The 13,311-nt window shown below is 46.8% G+C and overlaps 1 protein-coding gene across 1 annotated transcript in view; it reads left to right on the top strand.

The window, feature by feature from the left end:
* MAMLD1 (mastermind like domain containing 1) overlaps positions 1-12,889 on the top strand; it is an 84,404-nt gene extending 71,515 nt beyond the window's left edge. Inside the window, exons 3-5 of the mRNA XM_054214683.1 lie at positions 8,714-8,860; positions 9,926-10,007; positions 10,300-12,889. Of these exons, the coding sequence (XP_054070658.1) occupies positions 8,714-8,860; positions 9,926-10,007; positions 10,300-11,324 (1,254 nt within the window). The 3' untranslated portion in view covers positions 11,325-12,889. The remainder of the gene's footprint in view (positions 1-8,713; positions 8,861-9,925; positions 10,008-10,299) is intronic.
* Positions 12,890-13,311: the final 422 nt, after the last annotated feature.

The following is a 13,311-nucleotide window of genomic DNA, read 5'->3' as shown; positions in this document are numbered from 1 at the left end:
GATTGTGCTAATAAAGACTCTCAAATTAACTTACCCTGGTTTTGGGGTGGTTTTTTTTTGGTTGGTTGGTTTGGGTAGGTTTTACTGTAACCCAGAGAAGCAGTGTCTGCTCTGGAGAAGATGCTCCAGAATTTATGGCAAGTCAAATCTGATCCAAGTACAAATTCCATGTTCCGTTTTCTTTGTTTTTAGCTTGGAACGTTGTGTGATGCGCCTGAAAATCTTTCCTTACCGGTCTATTGATTTCGATGAATGAACCCACATACACCTAGTGATGTTTTATTATCACTCACCCACCGTAGGGTATATAGCAGCTGGTAATTTTTGTGCATGGACTGCATTTTTTTTTCTGCTTGATGGAAAACAGAGTCGCTCCAAGCGTATGCTAATGCTGAATGGGGGGGTCCCAACTTCTGACCCATAGCTAATATCCTACAAGTCACATGAAGCTACCAAGGATTCTTGAGCTGGAGTTCGAAATGCCTCTGTTATCAGCAAATAAACACCATTAATTGCTTCTAATATGTCATGCAGTGGTTAAATGACAAGATCCTTATTAATATGCGTGTATATCAGCCTTTCCAGCGTGCGTGAGGGGGAGTATGAAGTGGTAAAATTATTTAAAATTAGTGGGGAATATTTACAGGAAGGCATAAAGAACTGTCAGTTGAGGAAAGCAGCATTTTATGTTCTTGTCCCGCATGACCTTGCTCCAAGGACAAATCAGAGCTTGATGAAATGAAGCTGCAGATGGCTAGTGATCTCAACTCTGTAATAATGAAATGACACAAGAAAAAAATGAGACATCTACAGTTTGTAAATACAATCTGAATGGAAGGGGAGAAAAGGAATTTTTAAGGGGAGATTGAGTTGACTTGGTTACAGCAGTTCAGCTTCGGGTGTTTTAATAATAATTTCCATGTAAAAAAATAATGGAATTGCGCCTTGTTCCCCATACTCAAGGTCACCTTAATACATTTTTCTTTTTTAACACGTCAGTGTCTTGGTTTTAAAAATTTGGTCATGAGGACTACCTAGTCACAGCCTACTTTCTATCCATTATTTTAGCATATTATTTATCACTGGATTTTGTTTTCTTAGTTCTGGTGGTGATTTGGGGCATGCGATTGAGTAGACGATCCGGTATAACCTTTTTAGGTGTTTGAATAGTTTCATCTGTCAGGAAGGAGTAAGCTTGTGAGAGGTTTAACACAGAAAAAGTGATGTGATACTTTGTGCCAGAGCATGCTTTGTTTGCGCAGCTACATGAGAAATCAGGAGCAGATACTGCTGGGTTTTGCATGTGGGCAGGTTTTCATGCAAAGGGCTTCTCCGAAGCGGTTAGGCGGCCAACTGCTATTGCAAGTTAACAAGAGTTGGGCATCTGCCTCTGCAGATTGAACCTTTGCATGAAAAGGAAAAAGAAAGTCGTGGAAACGTTAACTTAGAGAAATCAGGGGCTTCGCAAATCTCTGTGATCCAGACCACCTCACTGCAGTTCACAGAGCTTTTCAGAAATGGGCAGGTAGAGAACTGATTTCTCCCATTAGCTCAAGATTTCCTGACTGTCACTTTGTTAGAATGAAATCTTCACTTTTTCTGTTCTTTATCAGGTATTTTCTGCTCTCCCTAATACATAAATTCACCAGCCAGTCATTGCGTTTCTGCTGGGTGCTGAGCTAACCTGGCTCCTTTGGAATCTCATCGACACCTCTGAGAGCCTGCCTTGACATAACGCAAGCATTACTTGAGTCAAACCGCTTTATAGATACGAGATGTTGTAGTTTGTCATCACAGCTAGCGCAACCTTGTAGAGACAGGCAGAAGGACTACCAGCTGAAATTGGGTGAGATAAATACAGTTTTAGATTATCTCATTGAATTTATAGGCAAGCTGCCCTCCATGGGAGCAAGAGCGGGGCGTCAAGGGTTGGAGAATCATGATAGCTGTACAAGCCAAATATAAATATTTTGTTCTTTGTGGAGAATTCAATTTTGGATCTTGACTATATGTTATATAGACAGGTACAAAACACCCGTCTCTGTATCTTTGGGTGTATACACGTAAAAACAGTTAACAGCTACAGTTTATGTTAAAGTATGGTGGTACAAAGACTGGTGGGGATGAGTCCAGCCCCAGAGCATCAGGTTGAAGAGAAGCGTGTTAATACTGCTGGTGCCAAGGTCCCACTGCCACCAGGGGTCTGGCAGAGCCTCCGTGGGTCTCGTCCTGCTGAAAGGTTTGCCTTTCACTTGGGATGGCGGAGCAAAGCTGTTCTCTGGGCTGCCTTCACCCATGGCCTGGCAGTTTGTTTGGGCCAAAGGACCTATTTGCAGGGGAGCTGCTGTTGCTGGAGTCCTGACTGTGCCTCCTCACAAGCACCGCAGCCCCTCGGAGGTTGTGCGTGTCTGTGACACACCAGCTCCCCCATCCGTGTTGTGCCTCAGGCTTTTGGCTGCTCCCAAAGCCGTTTCCCGTGTTCCTTCTAACAACGTGGTGCTGGTAACAGCATCACAGCTTGATTTCAACTTGCCTGCTAAAGGATGCGTTTTCATCTAAGAGAAAAATCACTGTTGCAATAATTCGCTCTGGATTTTCTGTCTTTCTGTTGGTCTGATTGCTGCTGCTTGTCAACGGCATGTTTTGATGGATAAAACCAGCTCTGAAAATATTGGTAGAGTATTTGCGCAAAAGCTTTAACCAATTCGATTCATTGTTTTTTAAAGGGGAAGCAGACTCAGTTTCCATCTTATTAAAATTCTGGGTGCATTTTTAAAAGCACTTTGGGTACTTTGATGGGATTTTGTTTTGTTTTGAACAGCACGCAGTGTAAGAGCAGCTATAGGGAAATTAGTGTTTCATCTGCTTCGCTTGAAGCGGGGAGCTCCTGATACAATTGCTAGCCAGGTGTGGTGATCTTGTCATTGCTCCTAGCAAAGAAGGAGGACTACCTTTGAAGGTAGCTGTGCATGCTCGTGCCACATGAAAAGAAAGAAAAACTTAAAAGAACTTTTTTTTTAAACAAAACCGTATACTCATGGATCACTTACAGTCTTCAAACAAAGCCTTTTTCTGACTGACAGCCCCCAAGATAAGCTTAGAAACTTGAGTCTGGTAGTGTTTCACATGCTTCTATATCAAGTAAATGGGTGAAAGATGGGTAAAAAAAGATCCACTGAGCTGCACAGTTTGTTTTATCAATGTTCATACATTGTGTTAAAACAAACAAGCAAACAAACAAAAAGCTTTGGAGCGTTTCTGAACTGAAAGGCAGTTTTATCTTGAAGAGCATCTCTGAATTGTGGGCAGAATAGAGGAGAGAAAAAAGACAGAAAACTTCCAAAGAGCAAAGCGAGAGTTTTGTTAAAGGCAAGAAGCAGAGGCAAGAAGCGTACGTAACCCCTGACTTCTGCGTGAAGCAAAGGATCATGGCATCTCACAGACATCACACTCCAGAGTGGGCTGACACCGTCATTCTGCCAAACCGTTGACCCTGGACTTTGCTTCATTTGTATGCATTGGCCCAACAGATTCACCATCTTAGTATCTGCTTGGATCAGAAGCTGTGGAGGCCATGATCCTCCTTTGTCAAGGTGGCATCAAGGTTTTCTGTGGGGCCGCACAAAATTATTAGACACCGGGAGTCTGCGTGTAGCTTTTTTGTACATCTGAACACAAAACTCTTACAACCGTGCGATTGTATGGGCGAGCCAACATGAATAGTGCTTAGTTGGTAGTGTTTGTAGAGTCGTTGTGCCTAGGAGTCTTAGTCCCGGGCTTCAGGGCGAAGTGCTGCCCGGGCATGAAAGCCCCACCGAGGAGCTGAAGCGCACCTACTGGAGAAGAGACAATGCACCGGCGGGGAAACGCAGAGGCACTAGTTTGAAACTCATATTTGCATTTCCTCAGCAGAGTTCAGAACTCCCCATACGTAACAGATGTTCTTGAAATACAGAGCAAAACTCAGTTAATGAAACTTCACCCCACCCCTAGAGAACAGCCGTCCCCGCTGAGAATATGGATCCACCTAAAGTTCCCACCGAGCAGCCGGGGCCTCGGAGCGGAGCAGGGGCACAGGCTCTTGTCGCGTCCCGTAGCCTTGTCTCTCCTCTCTGGGTTTATTTTTTTACTGTGCAATGTCTTGGTAGGTACTTCAAGCTAAGTTATCTTTGGTTCCAAAAAAAAAAAAAAAGCTGGAAAAAGCACTTTTTCCCTTTCTTGTATTTACCACAAACATCTACCCTGAGCGACCCGTTTATTTAGTTTTTTTCCTTTTATTCTGGGGTGCTGTGGCTCATCTCAACAACCCTTCTGTTTTAAGCTCTATAATTACTGGATTCAGCTGGGCACCCCATTGAAAGTGGAGGGAATATTTCTCAAATCGCCAGTGTCTTTTGAAAGGGAAGAAACTTTTTAATTGCAGGGACTCTGCAATTTCTTGTGCATTTTCAATTAGCCGCGTTTCTGTTCTTCCACTGCTGCTAACGCTTTCGGTTAGGAAGTGCAGTTCTTCCCCGACTCTGCAAATATCTACCGAAATTTGCAAAGCTGCCTGTTCTCTCTCTCAGTAACCTTGCTGTGACCTGGTTATCTGTTAGAACCACAAAGAATTCAGTCTCCAATTAGTCCATCTGTTAACTATTGAAATTCATGGCTTAGTTTTATTGTCTGGGTCTGTAACATAATGCTGAATGGTCTCACCTGGCAGCTTATTTCTTATAAAGCAAATGTGCCTTTCCAAGAGCCATTTTGGTGCAGATAACTGTCTTTTCAGCATTGGACAAATGACTCTGTCTCGCAGCCTGCAGTCCCCTTCATGCCCTCACTGAAATAAATTGTACATCTCCAATAGCTCTGGGCTTAAGTCAATAAAATTTAACATGTACATTTCTTTGTTATAGTCCTTGCAGTTACACCATAAGAGCAGATGGGAAAGTTTAATAATGATAAATGAGTTTAGTGTTTTCACATTGTCCTAAAAAACAATGAATGCTCTTTATTAAAGATTAGAGGGATTTTTACATATTTGCCAAAGAGCGATTAAAGCTCTAGCTCAGATCCTCAGAAAGTCTTGCTTTTAAATTCTTTTTGGACTGTTTGTTAATGAGGATTCAGAGGAATTAGGGGCCATGAATTTCTTCGTTCTCACTTAAGTGAAGCCACAAAGTGATTACTGGATATATAACTAAGTGCTGAGGACTGGAGTTTATCAACGGCGTTCGCACAGAACAATTCATCTCGGCGCTTATTTACTCCAGTTGCGCATCTCGTACGTAATCAGATGATGGGGCTGGGCAGGTCGAGCTCGTCAGGGGATTTTTAGAAGGACGTAGGTTCTTAAAAATAGGTGGTTGGTCTCGGTGGGACTGTTCGCACACTTTGCAGCCTGTGCCAGACCCACGCTCACGACCGCTGGACGCAGGGATCTGCAGACGCGCTTGCCCAGCCCCAGCTGCCGTTGCGCGCAGGCCGGGCGGCTGGGAGGGACTGGTTTCACTGGGCTGTGCAACGGCCTTTACCACGGCGGTCGGTGGCTGAATACCGACACGAACAGTGCACGTTCCTGCAAACCTCAAACCTGATTCTTTCCTCCTTGCTCTCAAAACTCGTGCATGAGATGCCAAGTCAAAACCGTGAAGCTTAGCCCCGGTGCCTTTTTGAACAGCAATTGCCACCTTGGGAAGCCCGGGGAGGGCTGCGGGAGCTCCGGACCCGCCGTGCGACAGTTCGCCTAGCAACAGAAACAGGCTCTCAAACGCACGCTTTCCCAGTTCCAGGCCTGCGTGGCGTGCCGTTTGGTTAGGGATTCTGCTCATTTGATGTTTTAATATGAGTTTTTGGAGGGGAAAATGGCAAAAAGCCCGATACCTACAGACAAACACATTTTTTTAAAAGCTGAAGAATAGGAATCCCCTGTCGCCATCTGTGTCCTCTGGTGTAGCTTGGGGCTGGCTCAGCCGCACGCCCCTTGGGGTGTGAACTCCCGCTTCCATCGTCCCCAGCTTCGACACCACGATCCTCTCTTTGCTGTCTTTCTGGATTTTAAAATGGGATTGTCCAAACTGTAAGCAAGTTAAGATTATGGCTTGTTTGGCTTGGCCTTACTATGGGAAGGAAAATGATTTTTCTTGGGGAGTGATGAAAAGGAAAAATGTTTAAAGTTCATTAACCTTTGGTACAGATAGCAGTGTCCTTTAGACTACACCAGAGCTATTCTTAGTCGTGACGTTTAGGTGGTTGTTTTTTATTGTAAGGGAATACAGTAGTTCCCACTAGTGGTGAAAAGAGAGAACTTTTTCCTGTTTCTTTTCTTTTTCTTTTTTTGGCTTAACCTAAGTGTGAACTGTAGAAGGCAAGATTTTGAATTCATTCCTTGTCTTCCCATCTATGCTATTTTGTCCCAATTTCCCCAAAAGCAAAATTTATATCTAGAGATTGTTTCTTTACTGGCTAATTAAGTGTTATACAACTTTGCTCTGAAAAACTCAGTAACCCATTCTGTGTATTTGCAAATGAACTTCAGTGATTGTCATTATTGCTATAGGGGGCCTGCAGAAAGTCCCATATAATTAAGCTGTTGTACTGCCACAGCACAAGAGCCGCAATTAGAAATGTGATTTACACTTTTTTACCATTAATAATATGGAAAAATCAACATTATTTTCTTGATGATGCTTAGGAGAAATTAGAATGAGGTGGACATGATTAGGAAAAGAGACTTTAATGTTATGACTTGTTAATGCAATAGCCCTGAGCGAGACATCAGAATGATTGTCCTTGCACTAAACTCATTTGCTTCAGTAAGCACAGACCCTCTGCACGCAACGAGACAAGTTTGGAGGAAATTGGATAGATGGCAGGGGTTTTGGTGGTACGAACATTTCAGTGTCTTTCATGTACAGAGTACACAAACTGAATCCCTGCACTTTCAAATATTCCCCTGGAGGCAATCTGCATTATTCAAAGCTTAACTGTGGCTGCAGAATCCTGTCTGACATGAAAGCAGAGTGCCAGCTTTACATGAACTTTCATATTTACATCTGTAGTAAATCATATTTACTTTTTTCCTCCCCTCCCTCTTTTTCTGTGGGAGGAGAGGGAGTAAAATGAGTAGGAGGGAAGGGGGAGGAGGAGAGGTGTCCAGCAGAATTGTAAGCAAAGGACCAGTAATAAAGTCTAGTCTTATGAGACTGCCCATGAATAGGCATGATAATGAGAGCAGTGATGAGCTGCAGGTTTGTGTCTTTTAGTAAATTATCTAGCAGGCATTTACATTTCATCAGTTGTGCTTTTGCATAATAGACCGAAGTGCTACAACAAAAGGAGGCACCATAAAAATGAGTAATTTCAGTGACCTTCTTGGTAATCGCTCTCACAGAGAATATCTTGGAAGGAGTTGGGTGATTCCTCACGGTGAAGCTGCTGTGGAAAGGCGCCCCAGGCCGGAGAAGCTTGCCTGGTGACAAATGCCTTCCAAGGCTTTCTTCTGGCCACGCTGAAACACGGCTCGTATCCTGTTTTCTCCATCTGAGCATGCTTCTAATTGTCAGATGTCAAAAGGCAACAACCATTTTCTTCTTGCTTATCTCCTGATAACATTGATTCTCAAACAAAGGATGTGGGCTTCCATTCTGAAAACAAAGGAAGCACGGCCCGGCTAAGGATGCTGGATATAATATACATACTTCTCCCTGCCAATAATAACAAAACATCATAAATAATGTAGAAGCTAGATGTGAAAACGGAGAAAGGGGAATACGCTGGTACTGCGGTGCCTGGGTACAGCACTTGCAGAATCTTGTCCTCAGTGAGGCCTTGGCTTCTTCCCTCGTTCTTCTCTTGTGTTTCCCTGACTACCTGCCAGCTCCTAAGATGCTTAGACTTCAGTATTTGTTTAATTCTTTTTCTTCCCTTTTGGGCTGTGTCTTCATCGTGTTCTTGTGAATATTTTTTTTCTCTTCTCCCCACAATGCCCTTTCTTTGGAGGCAAGTCCTCAGCTGGTGTAAGTCGACTCGGATCTTTCATTGAGGACTTACAGCGAGGCCAGTTTGCACCAGCCAGGAATCAGACCCACTGCGGTACTGATTTGTGCCTGGCCGTGACCTGACCCTGCATTTTCGCATGTTCTCCTCTCCTTTCGCAATTAGCTCGCCTTGTTTGTCCGATCATGGAACCCACAAGAACCACTTCAATCCCAGGCCCACGTCTTCCCATCTTTCCAGGTCCCTGGTCTGATGGCACCTTTTCCCCTCCTCTGCCTTCAGTTTGCTGTTTTCTTTTACTGTAGGTTTCTCTTTTATATCCAATTGCCAAATCCTACCCTGATGCAACTTTTCTTTCCTTATGTCTTTCAGTGTAACAGTTGGGGAACTGGTGGGAAATGTGACGCTTTACTCACATCCCTTCTGCCAGCCAGGCAGCCGTGTGACTCCAGTAATGGTGGTGAATCAGTCCGTAGCCTTGGGCTAGTCACAGAGAATTTTGGATTAACCTTTTGCTTCTCTCACTTCTTCTTGTGCTGATCGACAGAAATCAGAGCAGTCCCCTGCCCCTCGCTGTCCCCGCCGTGGCACGTGGGTCTATGTGAATCCACAAGGTGTTTTGGCCTTGGGACAGCCGAAGACCGGAGAGAGTGCATCAGCAGAGAGGATAAGGGCTTCTGTTGTTATCTCCCTGATGAGATTAATTTTCTTTTTTCATCTTTCTTGGCAGGATCAAAATGCTGGAATTGTTGCCAGGCTTCAGGAGCCGGGCTCCATCCCAAGCGGAGGCTCTGTGCCGGCACCAGCCACGGTGAACGGGTACACGATGAGGAACCATTTACTGAAGCAGCAAATAATGAAACGACAGCTGATGCAGGTACGATGCCGAGTGCCTCTGTGGGTTCCTGTGCTGTCCACATCACTGGGAAGGACAGGACTAACTGGAATGGGGAAATCACCAGTCAGCAAACACTAAGGAGTGACCCTGGAATTGCTGGGTTGAGTCAGACCGGGGCTGTGGTGAGTCCAGGATGTCATGCCCAAGGGAGACCAGGGCCAAGGGCTGCTCAGCAAGTGCAGATCTGCCCACTCATATGCAAGGGAAGGATTCAGTCACCTCCGTATCGTTGCCATCATCCTTGGTCAGCCGCGAAGTTGGGAGGGAAGATGCAGAGAAGGGAGGCTTGGAGAGTGAGTCAGCCCCAGGAGAGATGTTCTCCATGCTTGCCTTTCTCTCTGGCTCCCTGGGAATTTACCAGAGCAGATGTTAGACTCCAGTTTGTCCTGGACTTGGCTGTAACGTGCTGTGTGAAGGGGCAGGGATGGGGGAATCCCACAGACGAGTTGGGTGAGGCAGCATTGAACATGTGCCTCTGACTTGCTGAGCGCGCTGCCAGATTTGGGTCAAGGAGGCTCATTTCTTTGGATGGGAAATGAGATGAGAAGTAGCTCAGTAAAACCCTCAGCCGAGTACTGCCCTGCTCCTTGATCAAACTCCCTTTCAAAACCAACTCTGCCTCCTTGTCATCAGTGACTTCGAGCTTACCTGTGCTGCTGTAAGACAGCGGGAGTTCAGCCAGGCCTCAGCTTCCACCGTCCTCGGAGAGTTCCCCAGGTGCTGCACTTCACTCATAAGCTGATGTACATGAGGGTCTCCATGTTCATCCAGCTCTCCTTGGGCTGCCTGCACAGCGTCTGCTGAAGGCTGCGCTTCCCGACGCTGGGCTGTTGTCAGGACACCTTTGCAAGAAGGGGCATGGGAGCAATTAAGATTTGGTCTGAAATGAACTGTCTGGGCTGAGTCTCGTCAGAGGGGGGTGTGTGTGTGTGTGTGTGTATGGGAGAGGTTGTTAATGATGACAGTGGCTACACTTCGGGCGTCTGCTGCTATTCTTGTTTGTCAAGAGACCGCTACTTGACTATTATCCCCCTTGTTTTCCAGGAAAAGCAGAGACAAAACATGCTGGGAGTAACATCTGAGCAGAGGAGTTTGTTTACAGCTCAGCAGATAAATCAGTTCCAAGGTAAGGAGGGAAATGGCGTGCTATGAAAAGCCTCGAGGAGACAGGGCCTGGGGTCTGATTCAGTCCAGGGCGCTTAATGATCCTCTGCCCTGAAATAAAAGCGTTTCACATTTCATCCCATACCATGAGATTCGCCCATTTCCGTATCGCTCCAGTGATAACTCTGTTACAAAGAACACAGAGGAGAGGCCCACGTAATGAGAGAGAAAGACGGAGCAGCAGCCTTTTAAGGCTCTGCCGTGATTCCAGGGTGAATGTGCACTCACCGACTAATGTGTCTCTTTGTGCGCAGCCGTGCAGCAGCCCGTTCCCGCTGACTGCAGCCAGGTGATGCCGGCTCCTCCGCCCAACCACCGCATGCTGCCGTCTAACCCAGCCATGCTCCAGAGCACCTTGGGCTCTGCTGGCATGGCCCCCGCCAGCGCCAGCCAGAGCAGCGGGACGATGGTGATGATTCCACACAACCCTGGCAAGCAGCAGGGGATTTTTCCACCTAATTCTGACTTCAACGTGCCGCTGCGGCCGAGCCAGAGCTCGCTGGGCATGAACTCGGGGTGCCAAACAGCACACAGCCACTCTGCTGTGCGGCCGGGAATGCCGATGGCAGGCTTCAGCTCCGGCTCCTTAGCAAACCACTCTGCGACTCAGCAACACTTGAGGCAGCCGAGCGTGCCGAGAATCCCTAACGTCTACCCCAACTCATCTGCCCAGATGTGGACGCCGACCGCTGTGCCGAGGATGCCCAGCCAAAGCCAAATGGACGCCAGCATGCAGCAGTTCTCCGGTAACGCTCTCTTCTCCAAACAGAACGCGAGACCCGGTGCGCCGGGCCAGCCCTTCTCCCAGCCCACCGTGGTGCCGCCGAACCAGATCGCTCCCGGCGTCCAGGTCAGGCAGATGCAAAAACTGAGCATGGGGCAGTCCGGCCAGGGCTTGAGCTCAATGAGTAATCAGAACTTGAGACACAACTTAACCAGAGGACCATTGCCAGCTATGAATGTTATGAAATCCATGCCCCAGGGAGTGTCCGGTTTTAACCAGCTCGCTCCCGCCTCGGGCCTGGGCCCGCCCAGCTACCCGTCCCCGGGCCAGCCGCCCGACGCCTTCGGCAGGATGGGCACCGCCGCCGCCGAGCTGCCGCAGTACGACTTTGTGTCCCAGCACAGCAGCGCCATGGCGCCCGCCAACTGCAGCGACACGGACTTCCTCGACTCCCTCATGAAGAACAGCGGCAGCAACGACGAGGAGTGGTTGAACAATCTGACAATGATAGACGACATTTTGGGACAGCACGCGCAGAGCTCCGGCCACGTTTAGCCGTGAGAGAAGCGGCCTGGTTGTAAATAACATACGTCTGACTTTTGAAAATAACAGACAAGCCGTGAAAAGCCGCCGCCTCTTTCAATACGGAACGAACAGACTCAGCCAATTCTTTGCCTGCATCAAAGTTTAATATTGGCAGTTTTTCAGATGACTGTATATATTTGAATATTTTGTAAATTATGTTTTCCTAAACCTTAAATGTAGAAGTATTTATACTTCTTTGCTGGACTGTTTGTAAATAAATCTATAGCATAACTTTTGGTTTTACTATAGGGATTTCATTATACCTTGTTATAAATATGCAAATAATATTGTTAGTTTCAGTAATACTGTGTATTACAGCATAAAATACTTATGTTTTTGACATAACTTAACACATGAACTAGGGGTGTCATTGCAACCAGACTCAGCAGAAATCAAATGTGGCATCTGTTCTCTCATATCAAAAGGAAAGATTGAAAAGTTGTGTTAAAAAAAAAAATAAAATAAAATCCGTAAAAGGAGCTGCTGATTCCCTCGGGGCTCACTCCTGCAGCCCGATCCTGGTGTGCGGGTTCCCGCGGGGCTCCTGGTGCATTCAGGAACCTGCCCGCAGAGATCCATTCTGCAGGATCCCGGGCAAGTTCTCAAGGTGACGCACTCCCGTCGGTTGGTTCGGCGGTGACACAGTCCCGTCGGTCGGTTCGGCAGTGACACAGTCCCGTCGGTCGGTCAGTCAGCGGTGACACAGTCCCGTCAGTCGGTCGGTCGGCAGTGACACAGTCCCGTCGGTCGGTCAGTCGGCAGTGACACAGTCCCGTCAGTCGGTCAGTCAGCGGTGACACAGTCCCGTCGGTCGGTTCGGCGGTGACACAGTCCCGTCGGTCGGTCAGTCGGCAGTGACACAGTCCCGTCAGTCGGTCGGTCGGCAGTGACACAGTCCCGTCGGTCGGTTCGGCAGTGACACAGTCCCGTCGGTCGGTCAGTCAGCGGTGACACAGTCCCGTCAGCCGGTCAGTCGGCAGTGACACAGTCCCGTCGGTCGGTTCGGCGGTGACAGGCCTGGTCCTGTGTCCTGCAGCGAGGGCAGCGCGGACGGCGGGCAGCGGGGGCACTCCCCGGCCCCGCAGCCAAAGGGCAGCTCTGGTTTGCGCACCTCTGCCATGTATGTTTGTAGTGTACAGGTGATTTGTTCCTGGTTTTAAGGCTTTTCATAAGTTCTGTTTTAATGTGAGACTTTTTTTCAGGGGAAAAGTCTATAAACATGAATAGTTGATTTTTGATGTTTTTCTGTCAGCTACTATTGTCCTATGTATATTTAAGAGTCTGTTTATAAAAGATTCACTGTACTGTAAACTTCTTAAAATGTTCATACTTTGTGTAATCATATTTTAATAGTCACGTCGTACTTCGCAATACATTTGTAATATAACGTCAGCTTCAAGCACAGAATGTTTTTTTCTTCATACCATAATAAACTGCCAGGGGAAAATTGCATATACTTCATGTGCTCATTTCTCAGCTACAACAGATAGATACCTGCAGATATTTGAATTAATTTGATTTGTCCAGGATGCTACAACGTCCATATCATAACGTGTACAAATGCGGGTGTGCTGTTAGGAGAAGAAACGGGCTAGACAAAGAATTGAAGCAGGCTTTAATTTTATTTTAAGATGGGATTTCTTAGGTCCACTCCCCTTTTGCAGTGTAGTTATAGGTGAACGAGAAATTAATCCTTGTTGTTGTTTTTTTTTACATAGCAGCATGTGTATTTAAGTGACGGTTCTTGTTTGTAAATGCCCGTGTCAGTTGGGTCGTCAGAAAAGGCAGGCGTGCGGCAGCGAGGAGGGCTGGTTCAGCGCCGCCTGCGAGGGCCACGGTGGGTACGGTGTGTGTCACCCCTTGGACACAGAGAGCTGGTGCCAGCCCTGGGGGAGCCCAGGCTGCGAGCAGGAGTGGGAAGAAACAGGAAAATTTTAGCAATCTTAAATAAATGCAC

This window comes from Rissa tridactyla, chromosome 9 (assembly GCF_028500815.1).
Source record: "Rissa tridactyla isolate bRisTri1 chromosome 9, bRisTri1.patW.cur.20221130, whole genome shotgun sequence".
NCBI lineage: Eukaryota > Metazoa > Chordata > Aves > Charadriiformes > Laridae > Rissa > Rissa tridactyla.
This window is presented reverse-complemented; position numbering and strand designations above follow the sequence as displayed.